We start from the raw sequence: 20261 nt of genomic DNA on the forward strand, positions 1-20261 counted from the left end.
CCGGCCACGGCACGCCAGCCGTGGCGGCCATTGGAGGGTGAACCAACGGCAAAGGAAGACCTTTCTCTCTGTCTCTCTCTCTCACTGTCCACTCTGCCTGTCAAAAAACAAAAACAAAAACAAAAACAAACTAACGTGATGCTGTTTCACTGTAATATTCCTAGTAATATTTCATTACAATATTATAATATTGCTGTAATACCATACACCCTAAGACTGAATGATAAGTGGTCACTTAATAGATTTCTGAGTGATGTCACTTTTTCCCCAGCTAGAATTTTTTTCATGAAGAGATACTAAAATGAGAATAAGTTCTGTATATGCAAGATTTTATGCTATCATATTAGAGAGACAATATAGAAAAAATGGAATACACCTAGAATAACGGTTCAGAAAAATTGTAATAACCTACATGTATGTTGGTTCTTATAACTTAAGCAAATTTTTGATATATAAACTGCTTTGAATTTGTTTTTAGAAAGGGCAAAGATTTCAAAATTGTTAAAATACATTTATGCCTCGGTTTGCTTGCCAGGAAATGTTGTACTTATCCTTGTTGGTTATTTAGAATCATAAAAGTCTAACTTTAGCTCAGGAACAAATAATGCAGATTAAGATGCCATGTAGCATTTATTGTGTGCTGTGTATTAAGCACAATAATGTAGTCTTTAGAATTTTTCTTTGACAAGAAAATGATGTAAAATTATAATTATGCTTGTGTCATATCTCAGTTTCTCAATTAATCTAAGTATAGTTGTTAAATATGAATTGGGTAAATTAAATGAGACAAATGTTTCTAAAGATAAAAGTATTCTTAACTTCTTAAATTCTATAAAAGGGACAGTACCTTTGGTACTATTGATAAATATATTTTCATTAGTTGTTGATATGTGACAAAAACTTCAAGACTGCTTGAAAGTAAGTAAAGCTGGGGGGCCGGCGCTGTGGCATAGTGGGTAAAGCCTCCGCCTGCTAGGACCCAGAGTTTACCGGACTGAAAATAGCTCTCCGTTGATTCAAATTAAGGTGAAGTCCTACAGGAAGAGGGTGGGCCCCTCGTCCAATGCAGCTGGTGTCTCCACTGAAAGGGGCAGCGTGGGCATAGGCGCCCAGGGCAAACACCATGCAGAGCCTGGAGCCGCCTGAAGCTAACAGCGAGGTCTGACCAACCCCTCGCCAGCGCCTGCAGAGGGAGCAGAGCTGTCTGCATCTGGGACTTCCAGCGTGCAGAACAGAGCGGCTCTCCTCGCTCACGGTTTAACTACCCACTTCGGGGGTACTGCCTTGTTAGGCACCCCCCAGGAACGCACTCAGCGGATCTGGAGGGGAGCAGGCCGCAGCACGTGCAGGTTCTGTAAGTACTTCAGATGAGACGGAAGTGCAGGGAGCAGCCCACGGGCCGCACTTTGAGAAACACTGCTGGAAGCTCCAAGAAGACGCTTAAGCACGCACGGGAAAGTAGCAAGTAGATGCGTGCCCCTCCCCGAGTTTATCAGCACTTAGAGATGGGCGTAAGCTCCATTCGCACGTTGCCAGGAACGCGCCCCTCTCTCCCTTCCCTTCCCTTCCCTTCCCTTCCCTTCCCTTCCCTTCCCTTCCCTTCCCTTCCCTTCCCTTCCCTCCCCTCCCCTCCCCTCCCCTCCCCTCCCCTCCCCTCCCCTCCCCTCCCCTCCCCTCCCCTCCCCTCCCCTCCCCTCCCCTTTCCTTCTTTCTTTTTTTTTTTGCCAAGCAGCCCTTTATCAGAATCCCAGCATAGTCTCTGCAGCCAGAAGCCCTGGGCATGGCTGGCCAGGTCCGTCCCGGGCGCCGGCAGCCAGGGCAGGCAGCCCTCACATGAGCAGGCACTGAGCAGGGGCGGGTCCCCGTAGGCCCCGACGCCACAGTCGGGGTGGGGGCTCTCGGTGTCAGCAGGCAGGCTGTGCTCCGGGGGCTCCGGGGCCTCGGGCCCGGCGGCTGGAGGACGCTGTAGCTTGGCGGCCGCTCGCTGGCGCTTCAGCTCTGCCAGGGTGTGGTGGGCCTTGTCCCGGGCCGGGGCCTCTGGCGTGCTGTTCTCCAGAGGGCTGAGCTGGTAGGAGACGCTCCGGTCCAGCCGCTTGGAGTACAGGTGGCCCCCTGGAGAGCCCCCTACTCGGCCGTTGTGTGGCCGGAGCACCTCGGGGTTGTCCTCCAAGGGCGCTGGCTGGAGCTCAGCGTCCGCCCGGCGGTCCTCGTCGTCCTGTGGCGGCGCCGGCTGCTGCCACACCACGGCCTCTTGAGCGTGCTCCTTGCGGTACATGTCGGTGCGCTGCGTGAGGCTCACCCTCCTCACCACCTTCCCGCGGCTGCCTGCGCTGGACGTGCGCCGGCGCAGCAGGGAGCGCTGGCGGCCCTGGGAGTGCAGGAGGGCGTCGTGCTTGTGCTTCAGCTCCAGCAGCTTGGCCCGCACCTCCTCGTCGCCGCACACGTCCAGGGGCGTCTCATCCAGCAGGGACTTCGCATTCAGGTCGGCCCCGTGCGCCACAAGCAGCTCCACCAGGTGCACCTGGCCCCAGTAGGCCGCGGCGTGCAGGCGCCCCACTCTTTCTTTCCACCATTTACACTGGGTTCAAAGCCACCACTCCTTCCTTCCTCTGTCTGCCTCCCATGCACCCATTTCCCTTCCAACTGTGTGTTACCCCATTTTAGATGCTTCCGACTGAGACGGTTATAAAGCCGCCTCGCAGATACTTTGTTTCATCTGTCTCCCACAGCCAGGTTGTCACATCCATCCGTGCATTCTTGGCTTGCAGCCCAGCGCCAAGCAAACACAACACACTTCATGTGTTCCCTTAATGAATGAATGAAATAACTCACGCCGTAATTACACCCTCCACCTGCTCCGGCTTTAACCATAGGCGATGTCTTGGCGGAAACGACATTGACAACCGTGGGGAAGAAGAGAGTCTCACGGCTGCCTATCAGCCGGAGAGAGCCCTGGGGGAGGAGCGCATTAAACCAAGAAAGAAGCCTCAGCATAATTAACGCGAGCTGAGTGTCTGGAATCACCAAGAGCCCATACAGACTCCCACAGAAAGCCACATGAGAGTACATCGCACCAGCTCAACGAACGACTGAGGCGGCAGGAGAACAACCCCGCCAACTGGGGCTGCAGGTGGCCAGGCTGCGGCCAACGCTCACGCTGACCCGTGTGCGACACTGGGGCGCCGAGTGGCCGCTCCGGCCGTCTCCCGTGTGCAGACGCTAACTCGGACTCCCCCCAGGGGCCAGACAGGTCGGCGGTCACCACCCCGGGAGGACGCGTTCTCGCCTCACCTTATCCGCTCCCTTGGGCTCTTGGGACACCATTTCACCCCGGACAAGCAGAATCAGGGCTCGCCCCCTCACCCGTATCCCTCATTGTCCCAACTCACCATGAGGAGGCGGTGGCCAGCGTCCTCGGTCCGCGGTCAGCGAAGGAGGTTGTGTGGACAAACGCTGCCCGGTTGTCACGACGACAGGCCCCGCCCACTCGGGGGGCTCCAAGGCCGGCGCGCGCGCAGCGCCCTGCGCAGTCGCGCTGGGGTCCTTCCGGCTGGCGCTCCTCCCCTTTTGGTGACGGCTGGATCCGCCCCCTTACCGCGCCCCGCCCCGCTCTCGCGGTTGACTGACGGAGCCGTGGAAGTGGTCGGCGGCGTTTACGGCTGTGGCGTGCCGGAAAGTGCGTGAGTGGCGGCGCCCGGGCGGTGCGGCGTTTTCCGGATCCCGGGGCTTGGAGGTGGCGGTGTGCTCTGGGCGCGGCCCGGCGGCTGTGGGCAGGGTGTCCCAGCGTCCCCCGACGCTGACAGCCCGTCGTGCTCACTGTTTCCCGAGCGGGTGTTGGGGCGGGTCTTCCCGGGGGAGGGTTTGCGATTGGATCCAGCGACTGGCACCCTGGGGGGCTGCCCACGGCCGGGGCAGGAGGGGCACGGGGCTCCTGGTTTGGCCAGGGAGATGAAGAGGTAGCTGAATTGGCTCTAGAAGGGCTGTTGACTTTGAGATGGGTGACCTTCGGCCTCCTCTGCGCTCGGGGTTCTGTTTACTTTCCGGGCGAAGTAGACGCCCTGTTCCCGAAGGGCAGCCCGGAGCAATTCTGGGGCAAGCCGTGGCCTACAGAGGAAGATCGCCAGGCCCAGCGAGAGCGCAAGGTCGCAGGCCGCTGTGCCCACCGGCGGCACGACCTTCGCACCTGCCGCCTCCTGCCTGGCTCTCTACACCCCGGGAAAACCAGATGCGGTGACGCCACGCTGGGCTCCCTCTCCCTGACCCTGCAACCTCTCTCAGCCCTGCCCTTGGCGGGAGGAAACAGGGACAGTGTCACGGGACACCGCTCCCCCGGTCCTGGGAGCAAGATGCAAGCACCTTACTGGGACTTTTAGTTCTAATGTAGTCTCCCGTGGCTACTTGGTCTGGAAGTCTGTCTGCTTGGTTTTGAATTAATCTAACAGTGCAGAATGCAAGCCTGCCACAGTAGGATGGATCGGTGGGAATAAGGAGGCGCCAGGGTGACCCCCAGTTACCTTAGACTGCTGGGACTCCAGGAGAGACTCTGAAACCCGCCTCCCTGCCCGGGAGGAGGCACTGCGGTGGGGTGCTGGATTCCGGGGGCGAGCCCGTGTTCGAGGAGTCACAGCTTCGTTTTCCTCAGGCACCTGGACGGGCTGCCGAACTGCCAAGGCCACCCCGTGCCTGTCCTGTCTTCCTCACCTTCGGACAGATTCGTGTCTGCCCCTTCTAAAAGCACATCCCCATCTCCTTGCGACTCCCGCGTGTCACCACCGAACCGGCTGCCACTCACCTCCGCTACGTACTCTCTGGAAGCGCCTGCGTGCAGTCTTCCGGGCTCGCTGAAGCCAAGCAGTGAGAATAACGTGGTACCGGCATAGCTCACCCGGCCAGTTGCCTTCAGCCTCAGTTATCATTGAACTTCACGGGGAATAACCACTAGTGAAGTGACAACTCTGCTTTAACCCAGGACTGGGGCTGTTTCAATTGAGTCCAGTCACTGGAGAAAACCTACAGCACAGTGGGGATCGCACCCCCTATAACCCACACACGCTGCAGTCTCAGAATAACGAGGGCTCCTCTCAGTCGCCAGCTCATCCGGCAGTTACCTACCTCTCGGACTTCACGCAGGGTTAAGGAGCGGCCCCAGGCCCCATTTGGACTGCTCACCTGGGAACCCTGGGGCCCCCTTTTCTCCCCATGGCTAAACTAAACCTGCTGCCTGAAGGCCAAGTGTAGAGTAATAAAGATGAACTGCATTGTTCTGGATAAACTCATGTCAAAGACTTGGACAGACTTCCCTTAGTTCCGTGAGCTTTTTCGCTAGGCAGATATTCAGTTATTCGTAAACGCTACAAGGGACACCTTCAGGCAGGTGTCCGAGTCTCACAGGCTACACACTGAATTAACTGAAGCTGTGCTCTGCGTGGCATTCTGCGCCCTGTGATTTGCAATCCGAAATTACATCTATGTAGTTTTAATTCTGATTTTAAAAATGCATTTTTGTCATTTCTCAGTAAGAATGAACCATATGAATCACACTGGAAATGAGTCTCTACCAAAACAAAAAGATTTTTAATGAAAGGGACTCTCCTGGACACACATGGGGTTATGTCCTGATAATCCTATCAGAAGCTGAAAATACAATTGTAACTCACAAATACATTTAATATGCCTAACATATTGAACATCACAGGTTAGCATAACCTTACACCTGCGTACAACACTCAACTAACCTTAGATTACTGTTGGGCAAAAGCATCCAAGACAAAGCCTACTGTACAACAAAGTGCTGGGTCTCTAAAACGGGAATTTTACAAATATGATGTGGAAGCAATGGCAGTTCCTGGGTGATTTGTTTGCCCTAAGAAAGGAGCCAGAGACGCAGATGTATGAACTCCAGCAACAGAAGGTTACAGTGGCCACTCAGACACTATACCGGCGGCATTTGTCCATTTGTCTTTCAGGTTTACGTGGCATCTTCAAAAAGTTCACAGAAAATGCATACTATGAAAAAGTGCATGGATTTCAAAAATTTTTGCAGCAAAATAAACTTACCCATTAATTTCATTTTTTTCCACAATTTTTTTAAGTACCCTTGTACTTTTTTAAAAATGTCAAGTGCTTACCTGCAGGGCTTCCTCCCCAGAGAAGCATACAGGTTTTGTGCAGCCTGACTGGTGGCAGGCTGGACTACCACCCAACCCTCTGAGAACCAGCACCCCGGTTCTAGTCCCGGTTGCTCCTTGTCCAGTCCAGCTCTCTGCTGTGGCTCGGGAAGGCAGTGGAGGATGGCCCAGATGCTTGGGCCCCTGCACCCGTGAGACCAGGAGGCACCTGGCTCCTGGCTTTGGATTGGCACAGCGCCGGCCATGGCGGCCATTTGGGGAGTGAACCAACAGAAGGAAGACCTTTCCCTGTCTATAATTCTGTCTTAACTCTGCTCAAAAAACAAACAAAAAACACCAAAAAACAAAAAACTGATCTAAAAAGTCTAAGTTGCTTCCTGCTGTGGTTCTGAATAATTCAGTGCAAAAGCCAGTTAGGTGGGGCCAAGCAACGAAGGCATCTGGGAAAGGGGGAGGAGGATGAGAAATAGTTGGCAAGGCAGCAGCCCAGCAAGGGTGACCAGAACCAGTGTGGGGTGGGGGTGGGGCTGTGCATGAAAGCAGCCTGGCATGAGGTGAGAAGGGCATTCTTAGGTGGTGGCACAGGTTGGAGTCGGAACAGGAGAGAGAAGTGGTGTAGACTAAGTCGTTTGTGCCCAAGAGAATGGGGAGGATGAGACCGTGGTAATGGTGGTCTGGCACCAGGTTGCAGGGCTCTCAGTAGAGTGCTGGGTGATTAAAGTGACAGGAATTTGGTTCCACGATCCAAAAATCTGTTTCTCATTATTGGGTCCAAAGTGCAAAACCATGGACAGGGAGAAACTAAAAAAAAACTCTATAGTGTTGGAATACAATTTTAGGTGTCAGATTGTATGGAGACTGATAGATACATACTCATTAGTATCCACCTGTACATTTGCAGCATCGTCCTGTTAGTGGACCTGGGAATAGTGATCACCCTGAAGTAATGAGGACTTCTGGCACCCAGACCTTGGCTTCTAACATTCCACCAAGATTAGTTTCTAAATACAGCGTTAGGAACTTTATGATTAATTGCTACTCCAGTAGTCAGAGGTAGACATTCCTTTCCAGGTTTAGGCTGTGGTACAAAGGCTGCTCAGTGGCCTCTTCACCACCTGCTTGTTGCCCATCTGCCTTTGCCAGCCTGCTCCGTTTCTCCTGGGTTTTAGCTGCCGCTTGAATAGCTTCCTTCCAGGTCTGATCAGGGCTCCTTTTGATCCTCTGAATGGATCTGGCCTTCCGTTGACAGCAGGTAAACAGTCTTTCTTCTGATAAGGAAAGTAAACAGCCTGAAAATTAGGCAGCTGGGATTAGCTGGTTCAGATTTGTTCTAATTTGTTCCATGGTGGCACAAAGGGGAGATACTGATAATCCACTTTCTATCTCCTTATAGGACCTGTCACATGCCTAACCATTCTTATGTCCCCCTTAGAAGTCAGTTCTGTAAAAAGAATAGAACTGATTCATAGGTATATCCCAGTACCTGGGACATAAAAGGACTCAATATTTATTGACTGTAAAAGCTGCTGCTTCCCACTATGTAATGTTTCTTCTCTGATAAATCTTAAAGACTACAATATACTTATTTGCAAAAAAAAAAATCTTTTCTTTAGGTATGTTATAAATGGAAGTGGATAGTTTCCGATTTCCAAGATAAATGAACATGGCCAATTCTTTAAGAGGAGAAGTACTGAATCTTTACAAAAATGTAAGTAATTATGTTGCCATTCTTATACATGTTATTTTAAGACATGAATTGTTTAGAAATATATAATCTTTCTTTTTTAAGCTGCTGTATCTTGGACGAGAATATCCAAAAGGAGCAGACTATTTTAAAAGGCGTCTGAAGAATGTTTTCCTTAAAAACAAAGATGTGAAGGACCCAGAGAAGATCAGAGAACTTATTGGACGGGGCGAATTTGTGATGAAAGAGTTAGAAGCCTTATACTTCCTTAGGAAATACAGAGCTATGAAACAACGCTATTACTCAGATACCAACAAAACTAACTGATCATTGCTACTGTAACTGGCTAAAAATGCTGTGAAATAGTTCTGACTCAAAATTGTCAGATACACAGGCTGTGTTAAAGCACACACACAAATGCTGTGCTGGCCTACTCCGGTTGAATTTCACCTGCTATTCAAACTGAGAGCTTCATCAGCAACCTTTAATGCTCAAATTTTATACTAAAATAGCAATTAACTATACCTTCAATTACAAATTAACAAGCACCCCCTTTTGAATGAACATATAATATACTCAAATGTCTGATTTAATAGATTTTAGCCAATTACTCTGCCTGTTTCTCCATTTTACTGACAGGAGATTGCTATTCAGTGTCCCATTTCTTACGCATTTATTCCTCTTTAAAGTATTTTTGACCCAATTTGGTGCATTAACATTACATATTCAAGGTTCACTGCAAAACAAATAGCAACTGCTAATGACCTCAATGTAGTTACAGAAATAGTATGATGTATGGAGTAAGATTATTTCTGGCTCTGAAATTCTCTGCTGGTGACTGGCATTACATACATTATTTCTATTATTAATTTGGCTGCTGACTCCCTCTGGGCCTTCAAACAAATCACCTGTTGTGCCCCACTTACCTTCCTTGATAAAAAGTAATAAATGTTGTACACTCTTGTCCTAAAGCAGATTTGTTTCACATCTACTTCTCCACAGGTTAACATGGCAGTGGATCTAGAGCTAATATGGTTTTATGTTTAAGCACTTAAACCTCTACATGATGTTCACAACAGCTTTTATAAATAAAGAATACTTTTCCTAACTTACAGCCTGGTATACTTGTAAGATTCACTGGTGTGCTACAGTGTCTGTGGTTTATAAAGTACTCCATGATCAACTTTGAGGTAAATGTCTTGAATTTCCAATAAGAAATACACACTATCATAGTCACCATAACTATTTTTATTACATTACAATAATTAGGAGCAGTACAGTTCATGACAAAAATATTACAAATTTCATATCACTTCACAGCACATACTCCTATAAACATTTAAAAGTTAATTTTAATTAAAAGAGTGGTCACTTTAAAATTTAATGTTTGATATGACCAACATTCCTAAGTCAGCGCAACCAAAGGATGGAAAACAACTGGATCACACTGCATATGTCCCACAAAAAAAGCACAATGTACAAAATGTGCATGTTTCAGTTTACACTATACAAAAATAGTTAAAATACATTCCAGGTAAACATGTTACATTAAGAAATAGTACTAGTAAGAAATTGGCACTCAAAGGAAAAATGCAAAAGTATTTTCAACATGAAAACACAAGACAGTGGAACTGGAAATTTGGATAAGCATCATATAACTCACTGAGCACTAGTGGGGGTGGTGGGCCTTCTGTGACAGATGTTTCTGCAGGTAATAACTTTTGTCTTTTCTAAGTCCATCTAAGTTGCCTCTCATCATCCCAAACAGGCACTTCAAACTAGTCAACTAAAACACAAATCTTCATCTAGTTATGACTATGCATCAAAAACTAATGTGAATGTATCTCTAAGAAATAATTTTCATTTTCTGACAGAATTTACAGCTATTAGTTGTATGTTATTGAATTTCTCAATGCAGAATTCATGCTACCCAACAGTATCAAAGAAGTTATTAAATATAAATTGTTTTAAATTAACTGCTGGGTTTCCAAAAGCACTACCAAGTAAAGACCAAGAAATTACTATTTTTGACAAATGGAAATGTTTTCAGATAGTCTGTATTGCTGACCAAAAAAATTCCTAAATGTGTATGTATTTGTTTGGAAAAAAAAGAATGGTGCACAGGAAAAAAAAAAAAAAAAAAAAAACAGCTCTGGAATACAAATGAGATGAACTTGTGCAAACTGTAACTTAAACATGCTTCAGAAAGTTCCTATAGATGAATATATTAGGACAAAATTGTGCAATCATGGCAAAGGTTTTGTCTGATAACCCAAAAAAGTTATATTCTAAATTCCTATGCAGTGTGACTCAGTTAAAATAGAGCCTAGAATTCCTAATTGGGACTATTCCACTCAAATTATGCTACATATGCCAGCTAAGTTCTTCCACAAACATGTTAATGCCTAAGACTATATAATTTAGCACTGTTTTCCAATTTCAATGAGGATTTTTATGTTTAAGGCTATTACAATTAGGTAACATTTATGTTATTTCTAGAATTCTCTCCACCTTTAAAATCTCTAAAGAAATCTTTTGTTAAGCCATTCAAAATTCACACCACAAAGGATCATTACCACTACCTTCAAAACATTGCCCAGCTACATCAAATATCCCCTCCCTTATGCACTGCGGTTCCTAAAGTGTGGTCATGTCTCTCTGTGTAAAAATGAGAAGAGGTACTGGTTAAGTCATAACACCCTATCTAGACAATACTCAAAAAATCTGCAGTTCAGCATAGATAGCATTTCACAAATCATACTCGTTTTTACACAGAAATTCCCTTTTCTGTGAACTGGTTCAAGCACCTGCTTGTACCCAGATGAAACTATTTTGGAAGCCAATATTTAATTTTTAAAAGTCTATTTTAATTATTTCTACAAAGATAAAACTGGAATATTACATACTTTGGAATTTAAATTAGTATCTGACATTTAACAATGTATACTATAACTGTCTCAACAGAATCACAGTTATGCCAAATAAAAAACAATAAAATCAAATTTACTCTATTAAACAATGAAGTTAAGTGATTTACATAAAGTAACTTGATTAAACAGTTACAATGGAATCATAGCAAAACAATTATCTTAGAACTGGAAGAACCCTCACAGCCCAAATCCCTTCTTTGCAAAAGTAAAATTCACATTGTGTTCCCTCTGGGTCGCGTCCAGATGCCTTGCTACGGCATTATAGACTATGGCAGCACAGCGTAAGGCCAGGGATTATGCCCCTCCTTTGGGTGTACCTTATCTGTAGTTTTTCGTATAGTGGCTGGCATCGGGTAGGCACTCAAAGTATTTGTAAAATATACGAGTTCTGCCAAAAAGCACTTTAAATTAAATTTTGAAGTATTTTTCACTGTGAGAAGACTTCAGTTACCATAAAATGGAATGCATCATTGGTAGCAGAGCTAGTCCTACTTGTAGACTGCAGCATTCCCTTTGTTTACTAAATTCTCCTTCCACTGGATAGCACTATCTATTCAGATCTAGTTTGAAAATTCCTAGTCACCAGAAGACTGGGCTGCAAAGAGCTGACGTTTAAGGGTCATGATTAAATTGCTACAGGTACCACACAAAAATCAACTCTTAGGTCAAATTCCATTATAGTATCTATCAGATTATTTTGAGCCCTGAGAAAATAAGATGTAGGGCATTTTGAATGTGACCTCCTGGGAAAATGTCACAGAGACATCCATAGCAGCAACACATTTTGAGGTTAGGGGAATTAGAACAGGATTAAAAGAAAGCTGCATCAAGGCATGGGTCTTATGGAAGCACAGGCAGGCAAGAAGACACTAATGTGGGAGGGGAGTCCTGAAACTGCAGAATGGCTACTCACAAATATAAACTTCACCCCATGCACAATTTTGCCCAAGACTAGCAATGAAGATGGTAACACAGGTAAAAGGTTAGACTGTACAGAGTTTGACAAACACATGTATGCTTATTAAACTAAACGTAAACCAAACGGCTATGGAGTTAACACAGAGCCTTTGAGATGATAACTTTCAACATGAAGACATGGACAATACATGATTTGCTCAAAATCCAGAATGCTACAAGAAACGTATCTAGCATCTAAGTTACCTTCCTCCTAGTCTGGTGCTATTTTCAACTCATCATATCATCTCATTCTAAATGCATCGCAAGAACTTTTTATTGATGTTAACTTATCTGTTCTTAAGCATTATTTTCAAATTTGGATCACGATGGAAAATTGTTTATGAAATGTTACTTTAACCAATGTTAAGAGAATTCATGAAAGTAGAGATTTTGAAACTTTCTCACTTCATAGCCTAAAAAAAATGTGGGCATATCCCAACCCCCAAATTTCAACTTCCAAGTTAATATTTAAAAGTAATTTTTTAAAAGTTAAAAAAAAAAAGGTGATGCTCTTGATTTGTCTGTAGGCCACCACATCTTTCTGAGCTGTGCAAACACTCTCCTGGTCCCCACTGTGACCAACGATGCCTGGCAACACTAGATGAACACAGGATAGTCTGTGTCCTGACACTCTTGGGGAAGCCTCAAAGGTTCCTACAGGGCCTGGCCTTACAACCTTGGTCTCTTCAACAACTACTAAGCTGTATCTGGCTCATAGAATCATCAATATCACTACTGGAATTAATAATATTTTCAAAGACTGAGGTCCAAGAAAAGATGTAAATTTATGCTAAGGAACAGCAATCTGACACAGGGAACCTATGTTCAATTCCTATGAGAATTTTTCACACAATTGTTTCATTAATTATAAAAATTTAGTAGCACATAAATATAGCCCTGAAATGGCTGCTATAATCCCCACTTCATACTTGGTTTGCCTTAATAGGAAAAGCAATATATTAGGAGTCTTAGTCTTTCCATTGCCCTGAAATTTTTACCATTTTTTCCTTTTTATAGAAAAAATATAATATTTGGAGGACAGTGACCATAACCAGCAGCGGGAATACGAGAAAACCTTGGGAACAGTGTAACTTTCTATTTGTGAGGATGACACAGTGGAGGACATGATGCCTAGAAGATGAATCAACAGGAAGTCCATACATTCGTATTCCCTCAATGTTTCAGGAAAACCAATCAAAAAATCTCAACTGAAGTTAGTTACTAATTAATGCATTTAAGTGACTAAATAAAACCTAAAATAGGGATGATCTGAAAGCTTCATTAATTTGTTTCACACCAACGTTCACAATTATTAAGAAAAACAGGAAGGAATCGACTGCATGCACCAAAACCCCAAGACGGCCATCTCAGGTGTTCAGTTTCTTTTTCACAGGCTTTGCTAGGAAAACCAAAATCAGGGAATGCTGGCACATAGAGGGGGAAAAGGAAAAAAAAGTTTCCACTGTCATTTTAAAATAAGCATTTAGGATAAAGGCTAACAGTTTGCATGGAGCTGAAAAAAAAATTAAGTAATGCTAAAACAAATGCTAATAATTTAGTGTAATGTACAAAAATTACCACTTTTACTTAAGTATGCCTTAAGAAAAAAGTACAAATTGTATTTACATAATTATACACTTTGTCTTTGACTTCTTTTTCTTCTTTTTACCATCTTTGCTCATCTTTTCTTTATGTTTTCGAATTTCTCGAACTAATGTATAGAAGGCATCGTCAACACCCTGAAATACATAAAAAGTATTAAAATGTGATGATTTATATATGATGGCTTGAGGTACACAATTAACAGATTTCCTTTCATAGAAACATTAATTTGAGAAATAATAAAAGCACTTTATGTTTCTCCAAGAGCACCTGAATATACATCTCACATATAGCACTTTTAGGATTCTTAAATGGATATTCTATCAACATTAGGAACAGGAAAACTGATTTTCACAACAAGCAAAGATAATCAATAGTACAAAATCAAATTAAACAAATGACTTTTTTCCAGGAGAACTTAATTTGCTACTAATTCTTCCATAGTGGCTAACTTTAGTCACCAAAACCTACTGTGTATACATGTGAGTGTATGTGTGTTTGCATGTGTGTTGTTTGTGAGAGACAGAGAGGGCAACAGACATTTTTGTTCCTGAGTTTCTGGACTTTATATATAAAGTCATGCAACTATAAATTATTTTCATATATATTCACAATAACTGTATTTGAGTCCTGATTCCATACTTACACAAATCTACTAGGTTTAACTAATTTACTAAGAAGTATCCAGTAACTGAATCTACTATTCTGGTTTTCAAATTATGGTGATACCAATTTTAATTTATATACTTATCATTAAGAAAGGGTCTAAAGTGACCCTAATATGAGATAATATTACTTTGGAAAACGAAACACTTCTACTTTGTAGAGAAATGAGCTAAAAGTTCATGCAGTACAGTTTAATTTGGAACAGATTCTCTCTTATTTTTTGCTGCTGTGGTTTCTGTTTAATACACTTGAGATTCAGGAGTATGCCAGATAAAGCCAAATGCCCTGTCTTCAAAGAGTTTTCTTCACTTGGCCATTGAGGTCTACATCTATTTGTGATCAAAGCAAGATCAGTTATGGCTAAAAGTGATTTTTAATTCAGAATAATTAAACATAATAATCTGAACATGGAACAGAATATATCTTAATACTGCAGTACTTAAACTATGCAAGATAAGGCAAAGCTAGAAGCATGAAGAAAAAATAAGATCTTCTCTGTATTCAACTATTAAATGAAAATCTGTTAGTCTAATAATGCTTCCAAACCTAGACACTAGAGGGAGTCTTAGGAACAAATTACCAACATATTAAGTTGTATAAATCAAGCCACTCTATGAACAATGAAAATTGCATTTATACTCATTACAATCACCCTTGTTGAATATTTTTTTTTTTTTTTTTTTGACAGGCAGAGTGGACAGTGAGAGAGAGAGACAGAGAGAAAGGTCTTCCTTTGCCGTTGGTTCACCCTCCAATGGCCGCCGCGGCCGGCGCGCTGCGGCCGGCACACCGCGCTGATCCGATGGCAGGAGCCAGGAGCCAGGTGCTTTTCCTGGTCTCCCATGGGGTGCAGGGCCCAAGCACCTGGGCCATCCTCCACTGCACTCCCTGGCCACAGCAGAGGGCTGGCCTGGAAGAGGGGCAACCGGGACAGAATCCGGCGCCCCGACCGGGACTAGAACCCGGTGTGCCGGCGCCGCTAGGCGGAGGATTAGCCTAGTGAGCCGCGGCGCCGGCCACCCTTGTTGAATATTATAAATTATACATATTATATGTATCTTAAATATCATAACATGTATAAATGTATTTATTTAATTCTATTATCTTGAAAACAATTTTAAAATAAGTGATATGACTTCTCCTTTACTAATATCTTCAGTAATTATATTTCAAAATCACAAAAATAATCCAGGACATTTTCTTTCAAGTTATATTTAACTAATTTTCACAACTGATCTGTAATTCAAAAAGAGTAAAGTAAGCACACACTGGGAATGGGAGAATTGGCCCACATTTAATCTAGTAATAGGATAAAAACCAGCATTACTGATAAGAATATTAGTAAATACAAGTCCTGAATAGAGTTGCACTAATACATGTTTTCCACTTCCTGGTATCATTACTGATAAAATACAAACACATGCTTTGTTTATCCCAAAGGAGAAAGAGTGCTAAGAAGTAACTTAGATGGCAATGCTATCATGGCTTACCCATTTATTTCTCTCTATATACCCATCTTCTTAATACACAAAGAGGGGAAAACGTCAAATGATACAAAGACTATTCTATATAGTAACAATACTTGACAAGTTAGAATTATAAGCCATTAGAATGGAATGGGCCGGCGCCGCGACTCACTAGGCTAATCCTCCGCCTTGCGGCGCCAGCACACCGGGTTCTAGTCCCAGTCGGGCCACCGGATTCTTTCCCGGTTGCCCCTCTTCCAGGCCAGCTCTCTGCTGTGGCCTGCGAGTGCAGTGGAGGATGGCCCAGGTGCTTGGGCCCTGTACCCCATGGGAGACCAGGATAAGTACCTGGCTCCTGCCATGGGATCAGCGTGGTGCGCCGGCCGCGGCGGCCATTGGAGGGTGAACCAACAGAAAAAGGAAGACCTTTCTCTCTGTCTCTCTCTCTCTCACTGTCCACTCTGCCTGTCAAAAAAAAAAAAAAAAAAAAAAGGAAGATAAAATCTTTGGGGCTGGCACTGTGGCATAGGGAGTTAAGCTTCTGCCTGTGACACCAGCATCCCAAATGGGCACCAGTTCGAGTCCCAACTGCTCCACTTCCAATCCAGCTCCCTGCTAATACACCTGGAAAACAGTGGAAGATGGCCCAATTCATTGAGCCCCTGCAGCCATGTGGGAGACTCGAAAGCATTTCAGGCTCCTGGCCTCAGACAGAGCCCACCTCTGGCCACTACAGTCATCTGGGGAGTGAACCAGTGGATGGAAGCTCTCTCTCTCCGTAATTCTACCTTTCAAATAATTAAATAAATCTTTAAAAAATATATATATATATAACTCTTCTACCCTTTGTGAATTAATTCCCTTTGATCATAAATCCTTACATAGTGAACCGTTTTGACTACTACTCCAAGGAAGAAAAATGCAAATGGTTAGAAGAAGCAGAAAAAAAAAGGAAAAACCATGAGATGGACAGAGAAGCTAGACAAATTCTAAGATAAAAACAATGTACAAATATTTAACAAAAAAATGACAGAATCTGATGAGATGACATCATCCACTTCTAAGATTCTGCAAATACCCTAGTCTCTTGTTGCACTACTTTCCACATGATCTTATTAAAATGAACTCATTTCACTGACTAGAGAAATGTCACAATCTAAACATGTAGTGAACTATTCATATTGATACATATAGGTAAGAAATAAAAGCAGTATAATATCCCAGTAATAATAATATCCCAGTAATCAGTCTGTATAAACCTATGCTTTTCTGGGCTAAGAAAAACTAACTTGTAAACATTTGTCATTGTCAAAATTTTCTTTTAAAGAAAATTTTTATTTAACTTTAAATCACTAAAAATCACCCAGTACATTTTTTATATAAATGCTACTGGTGCCCATGAAACACACAAGGATTCACTGGGTCAATTATTTCAGTAGTCACTGTGAAAACATAATTTTGCAGAAATTAGAAATTTTACAACACATGCTACATCTTTTTTTTTTTTTTTTTTTTGACAGGCAGAGTTAGACAGTGAGAGAGAGAGTGTGTGAGAGAGAGAGAGAGAGAGAGAGAGAGAAAGGTCTTCCTTCCATTGGTTCACCCCTCAAATGGCTGCTATGGCCGGCGTGCTGCGCCGATCCGAAGCCAGGAGCCAGGTGCTTCCTTCTGGTCTCCCATGCGGGTGCAGGGCCCAAGCACTTGGGCCATCCTCCACTGCCTTCCAGGGCCACAGCAGAGAGCTGGCCTGGAAGAGGAGCAACTGGGACAGAATCCGGTGCCCCAACTGGGACTAGCACATCTTTGTTTTAAATATAAATTTTTATTTTATTCTAAACATTTTAAAATTCACCTAATAGTGAAACAACAGGAAGAGAAAATGAAAATTAAAACCATCACTTAAATCTGGTCATGGTACTGTTAGTTAAAAACTAACTTTTCAGAGCGGGCACTGTGGTATGGCAAGCTAAGTTTCCACTTGTGACACCTGCAGTGGAGTGCCACTCTGAGTCCTGCTCCTTCACTTTTGATCCAGCTACCGGCTACTATGCCTGAGAATGCAACAGAAGATGGCCCAAGTACTGGTCCCTGCCACTCACAAGGGAGGCTTGGATTGAGTTCCTGGCTCCCAGTTTCAACCTGGTCAGTCCCAGCCATTGTCAGCATGTGGAGAGTGAATCAGTAGACAGAAGTTCTGTCTCTCAAATAAATAAACAAAAAAGTTTAACTTTGCAAAGTGCACTGGAATGCTAAATTTTACAACTTCTAAAATAAAATACAGCTGTATATAACAGCACTCAAAAAACAATGAGTTCATAACTGTCCATAAAAATTAATGCCAGCCATGATTTGCTTCTCTGATATTAGGTGGAAGAGAGATTAGTACACTACACAATATCTTTAGGGAATCAGTCTACTAAGATATGTATTTTACACTTTGGGGAGATAAATTATTTCAGACTTAAAATTCATACAACAAAAAATAACATAGCAGTTTTGAAAATTTTGATTTCATTCACATTCCCACAGAATATTATATATTACAAAAATATGCACTGAAAGCTTAAGCTTTGACATGAACTTTCTGACTCCTACTGAATGAAGTATTATCTGAGCAAGACAGATTAATATGAGTCAGTGTAGAAAGGAAATTGAGAGATGCCATTCAATATATCTTTACTGGGCAGCTACTGTGTGTCAGGAACCTCACCAGGCAATGGCTATATGAAGATTAAGGACATATTTTGCTGGATCTTTAAGATTTTACCTATCTAATAAAGTATACTTCAAATTATACTTTTCAAAAAGGGAATTAAAATAATTTTATTTTGGTGAAAAAGCTGAAATTCATGTGTAGTTTTTATCATAAGGATTTTCTATGAAATTTCTGAAGTGCCCTTTTACAGGTTAATGAACACAAATGAGACTGTTTCAGTGTAACATGAGCAGCATGTTACAGTTAGCAAGAGCATACTGGGAAGACACAGGAACAGTTGCCCAGCTGAACAGTTTGAGAAAAGTTTCTTACAGAATAGGCATTAGGAGAATCATGAAAAAGCATAAGCTAATTAACAGACCAGGGTTAAGAATATACCTTTTCAAGTAGGTGCCACAGGGAAAGTAGGGGATAACATGGTGTATATTACATAAGGCCAAAAAACAAATAAAGGTAATTCCATTCAATGATGACGTTTTTTAGATATACACCCCCAGTAGGCTGGTGAGATAAGAAGGTGTTAAGGACTAATTATGGCATGCTATGGTATTGACTAGATTTAAAACAAAGAGAATGGTATTTCCTGGTAAACCAAGCAGGAGGCATCTTAACAGTTCTGGCAAGAAATAATAGGGGCCTGAACCAATGATGTGATAAAAAGACAGAGCTGGAACAGAACAGTATAAAATTTACAGCTGCTTCCAAATGGAGTGAGAAAGAGGGACGTAGCAGTTATCCCCAACTCCCAGGCTTCTATGCAGGTAGAAATGTGCTGTTGATGTCACTGAGTTTGAGAACACAGGTAGATAAACAGTTAATTGCTGGTGCAATGACCAAAAAGAAAACCCATTGTTAAGAGGGAATCTTTTCCACCTTCAGGGCCATCTGATCTTACCACTCTGTATCATTTCTTTTTCTCCCTCTCTAGAAAGAAAATCAAAAGCTGATCATTTCAAAACTTGAGCCTGATTTCCCTTAAAAATAAAGATCAGATGCCAAACGTTAGCTTACCTTAGACTAATTAAATCATCAGACCTTATGCCAAATGTAGTTTACTACTGCTACCAAAACTATCTTGATTAAAATATTCATTGGATTCAAAATAAATGTACTAATTATGGGAATAAACTACACATTTCTTATCTTTGAATACTTGAAATTCGAATACCTAAGTAGCTGCTACTTTGTTACCTTTGAAAGATACCTGCTTTCTGCCAAAATTAATATGCTTAACTTACCAGATTACATTACATTGCATTTTTTAATTTTCACACAGCCAGGAGTCTTTTCTTCTTTGCTGATTTTTTTCAATCTGTATTGTCGGATCTCTCTCACCAATGTATAAAAAGCATCCTCCACTCTCTGCATTGTAAAACACAACTTCTTTAAAGTCTGTTTCATTGTAAGACTAATTTACTGGGATAGCCATGTGCAAGAAGTTTGAAATTTTGCGATTGAGAATTTTTTTTTAAACAGACATCAGATTGAACTGCAGATACAGTTTTAAATATGGGCTAGAATCCCGGTTTGTTCTTTAAGTCACTTTGTTTCCTTAAAAATCTAATTAGAGGGGTCGGTGATGTGGTGTAGTGGGTAAAGCCATGGCTTATGATGCCAGCATCCCACATGGGCACAAGTTCACGTCCCGGCTGCTCCTCTTCCAATTCAGCTCTCTGCTAATGCTAATGGGGGAAAAAAAAAAAAAAAAAAAAAAAAAAAAAAAAACAAAAACCCAACAACAGGGGGCAGCCAAAGCGCTTGGGCCTCAGCTACCCATGTGGGAGACCTGGAGGAAGCTCCTGGTTTTGGCCTGGCCACCAGGAGATGAATGACCTCCCTCTCCCTCTTTCTCTCTCTCTGTCTTTCCCTCTCTCTCTATAGCTCTGGCTTTTCAAGTAAATAAATAAATAGTAAAAAAAAGAACTAAGCAAACAACATCTCAAAATAAAGGGGCATCAAGAGACTGGAATCTCGAGTTTGAGCTTTAGCAGCACACTTTCCAGTCAACTTATAAGGTCTCACAGTTCTGAGTACAAAACTTTTGTGGATGGATAAAAACAAATTTTAAATTTTTAAATGAGGGCTGTTTACCATAATATAAAACATTGTGAA

At 42.9% G+C, this 20261-nt stretch overlaps 3 protein-coding genes and 1 pseudogene across 24 annotated transcripts in view; 1 reads left to right on the plus strand and 3 right to left on the minus strand.

Moving 5' to 3' along the window:
- The window catches only part of DNAI7 (dynein axonemal intermediate chain 7), a 138581-nt gene extending 135056 nt beyond the window's left edge, over positions 1–3525 (minus strand). For 12 of the 16 annotated variants that reach the window (XR_011379032.1, XR_011379034.1, XR_007921065.2 and 9 more), the window contains exon 1: positions 3292–3398. Coding sequence is in view for 9 of the 16 variants with exons in the window: in XM_051850329.2 (XP_051706289.2) it covers positions 3292–3324 (33 nt within the window). In the remaining 7 variants the exon portion in view is untranslated. Of the gene's footprint in view, positions 1–3291 lie in introns of all 16 variants that reach the window. The other 4 variants (XM_070049509.1, XM_070049514.1, XM_070049511.1 and 1 more) reach the window with 1 other exon arrangement.
- LOC138843732 (protein phosphatase 1 regulatory subunit 16A pseudogene) lies at positions 1703–3069 on the minus strand (annotated as a pseudogene).
- A 30-nt stretch (positions 3526–3555) lies between the features above and the next one.
- Positions 3556–20261, minus strand: part of KRAS (KRAS proto-oncogene, GTPase) — a 50508-nt gene continuing 33802 nt past the window's right edge. For 3 of the 7 annotated variants that reach the window (XM_070049515.1, XM_051850337.2, XM_051850338.2), the window contains exons 5-6: positions 13326–13438; positions 3556–7417 (exon numbers count right to left, since the gene is read on the minus strand). In XM_070049515.1, coding sequence (XP_069905616.1) covers positions 7330–7417; positions 13326–13438 — 201 coding nt within the window. In that variant the 3' untranslated portion in view covers positions 3556–7329. Of the gene's footprint in view, positions 7418–9042; positions 13439–16511; positions 16513–19387; positions 19512–20261 lie in introns of those variants that run through there. The other 4 variants (XM_051850341.2, XM_051850339.2, XM_051850342.2 and 1 more) reach the window with 3 other exon arrangements.
- On the plus strand, positions 3631–8924 carry ETFRF1 (electron transfer flavoprotein regulatory factor 1). The gene is made up of 3 exons (XM_002712703.5): positions 3631–3676; positions 7742–7836; positions 7918–8924. The coding sequence occupies exons 2-3, from the start codon at positions 7786–7788 to the stop codon at positions 8137–8139; spliced, it is 273 nt and encodes a 90-aa protein (XP_002712749.1). The 5' UTR covers positions 3631–3676; positions 7742–7785; the 3' UTR covers positions 8140–8924.

The sequence above is a fragment of the Oryctolagus cuniculus genome, chromosome 9 (assembly GCF_964237555.1).
Source record: "Oryctolagus cuniculus chromosome 9, mOryCun1.1, whole genome shotgun sequence".
Classification (NCBI taxonomy): domain Eukaryota; kingdom Metazoa; phylum Chordata; class Mammalia; order Lagomorpha; family Leporidae; genus Oryctolagus; species Oryctolagus cuniculus.

What these genes read in the sequence shown, in the direction of transcription:
- ETFRF1 (XM_002712703.5), top strand. Translation starts at nt 7,786, where the DNA reads ATGAACATGGCCAATTCTTTAAGAGGAGAAGTACTGAATCTTTACAAA. An exon ending in TACTGAATCTTTACAAAAAT is followed by an intron (nt 7,837 to 7,917) that starts GTAAGTAATTAT and finishes TTCTTTTTTAAG; the next exon opens with CTGCTGTATCTTGGACGAGA.